The sequence below is a fragment of the Penaeus monodon genome, chromosome 7, assembly GCF_015228065.2.
Source record: "Penaeus monodon isolate SGIC_2016 chromosome 7, NSTDA_Pmon_1, whole genome shotgun sequence".
Taxonomy (NCBI): Eukaryota; Metazoa; Arthropoda; class Malacostraca; order Decapoda; family Penaeidae; genus Penaeus; species Penaeus monodon.
In genome coordinates, this window is record NC_051392.1 from 1,657,043 (window position 1) to 1,659,400 (window position 2,358).

The 2,358-nt window shown below is 56.4% G+C and overlaps 1 protein-coding gene across 1 annotated transcript in view; it reads left to right on the forward strand.

Moving 5' to 3' along the window:
* The first annotated feature begins 248 nt into the window (after positions 1-248).
* The window catches only part of LOC119574926, an 88,867-nt gene continuing 86,757 nt past the window's right edge, over positions 249-2,358 (forward strand). Inside the window, exons 1-4 of the mRNA XM_037922198.1 lie at positions 249-478; positions 889-1,035; positions 1,393-1,539; positions 1,961-2,107. Coding sequence (XP_037778126.1) covers positions 466-478; positions 889-1,035; positions 1,393-1,539; positions 1,961-2,107 — 454 coding nt within the window. The 5' untranslated portion in view covers positions 249-465. The remainder of the gene's footprint in view (positions 479-888; positions 1,036-1,392; positions 1,540-1,960; positions 2,108-2,358) is intronic.

Below are 2,358 nucleotides of genomic sequence, written 5' to 3' on the forward strand. Positions count from 1 at the left end.
GGATGAGGGAGGAAGAGGAGAGGGGAGGAGGTGGGGAGGGAGGAAGAGGATAGGGGAAGAGGTGGGGAGGGAGGAAGAGGAGAGGGGAGGAGGTGGGGAGGGAGGAAGAGGAGAGGGGAGGAGGTGGGGAGGGAGGGGAGAGGAGGAGGAGGAGTAAGAGGGGTTAATGGATGGTATGGAGTGAGGTCATTATCATTATCATTACTATGAATATCATAATTGTTATTATTGGAGTTATCATGTATCTTTTTCTCCCCCTCCCCCTCCCTTCCCCTTTCCCTTCAAACCTCCTTCTTCCCCCTTCTAAACCCCCCTTCTCCTTCCACCCTAGGCTGGCGTCCACGGAGATCCCTGGTGTTCTGTGGGTGGGGCGCCGAGGAATACGGTGTTGTCAGGTCACTGGTGTGGACGGAGCAGTTGAGGAAGCAGCTGGCGGACAGGGCGGTGGCTTCCCTCACTGTTGATATGGCGATTGAAGGTAAGGATGAGGGGGAGGTGGGGTAGGGATAGGGGGTGGGGAGAGATGGGAAGGGAGGGGAGAGGAGGAGATAGGGGAGGGAAGAGAAGGATGGGGATGAGGGAGGAAGAGGAGAGGGGAGGAGGTGGGGAGGGAGGAAGAGGATAGGGGAAGAGGTGGGGAGAGGAGGAGGAGGAGGTGGGGAGGGAGGAAGAGGAGAGGGGAGGAGGTGGGGAGGGAGGGGAGAGGAGTAGTAAGAGGGGTTAATGGATGGTATGGAGTGAGGTCATTATCATTATCATTACTATGAATATCATAATTGTTATTATTGGAGTTATCATGTATCTTTTTCTCCCCCTCCCCCTCCCTTCCCCTTTCCCTTCAAACCTCCTTCTTCCCCCTTCTAAACCCCCCTTCTCCTTCCACCCTAGGCTGGCGTCCACGGAGATCCCTGGTGTTCTGTGGGTGGGGCGCCGAGGAATACGGTGTTGTCAGGTCACTGGTGTGGACGGAGCAGTTGAGGAAGCAGCTGGCGGACAGGGCGGTGGCTTCCCTCACTGTTGATATGGCGATTGAAGGTAAGGATGAGGGGGAGGTGGGGTAGGGATAGGGGGTGGGGAGAGATGGGAAGGGAGGGGAGAGGAGGAGATAGGGGAGGGAAGAGAAGGATGGGGATGAGGGAGGAAGAGGAGAGGGGAGGAGGTGGGGAGGGAGGAAGAGGAGAGGGGAGGAGGTGGGGAGGGAGGGGAGAGGAGTAGTAAGAGGGGTTAATGGATGGTATGGAGTGAGGTCATTATCATTATCATTACTATGAATATCATAATTGTTATTATTGGAGTTATCATGTATCTTTTTCTCCCCCTCCCCCTCCCTTCCCCTTTCCCTTCAAACCTCCTTCTTCCCCCTTCTAAACCCCCCTTCTCCTTCCACCCTAGGCTGGCGTCCACGGAGATCCCTGGTGTTCTGTGGGTGGGGCGCCGAGGAATACGGTGTTGTCAGGTCACTGGTGTGGACGGAGCAGTTGAGGAAGCAGCTGGCGGACAGGGCTTTGGCTTCCCTCACTGTTGATATGGCGATTGAAGGTAATGATGAGGGGGAGGTGGGGTAGGGATAGGGGGTGGGAGAGATGGGAAGGGAGGGGAGAGGAGGAGATAGGGGAGGGAAGAGAAGGATGGGATGAGGGAGGAAGAGGAGAGGGGAGGAGGTGGGGAGGGAGGAAGAGGATAGGGGAAGAGGTGGGGAGAGGAGGAGGAGGAGGTGGGGAGGGAGGAAGAGGAGAGGGGAGGAGGTGGGGAGGGAGGGGAGAGGAGGTGGGGAGAGGAGGAGTAAGAGGGGTTAATGGATGGTATGGAGTGAGGTCATTATCATTATCATTACTATGAATATCATAATTGTTATTATTGGAGTTATCATGTATCTTTTTCTCCCCCTCCCCCTCCCTTCCCCTTTCCCTTCAAACCTCCTTCTTCCCCCTTCTAAACCCCCCTTCTCCTTCCACCCTAGGCTGGCGTCCACGGAGATCCCTGGTGTTCTGTGGGTGGGGCGCCGAGGAATACGGTGTTGTCAGGTCACTGGTGTGGACGGAGCAGTTGAGGAAGCAGCTGGCGGACAGGGCTTTGGCTTCCCTCACTGTTGATATGGCGATTGAAGGTAATGATGAGGGGGAGGTGGGGGGGGGGGGGAGATAGGGGAGGGAAGAGAAGGATGGGGATGAGGGAGGAAGAGGAGAGGGGAGGAGGTGGGGAGGGAGGAAGAGGATAGGGGAAGAGGTGGGGAGAGGAGGAGGAGGGGGTGGGGAGGGAGGAAGAGGAGAGGGGAGGAGGTGGGGAGGGAGGGAGAGGAGTAGTAAGAGGGGTTAATGGATGGTATGGAGTGAGATCATTATCATTACTATGAATATC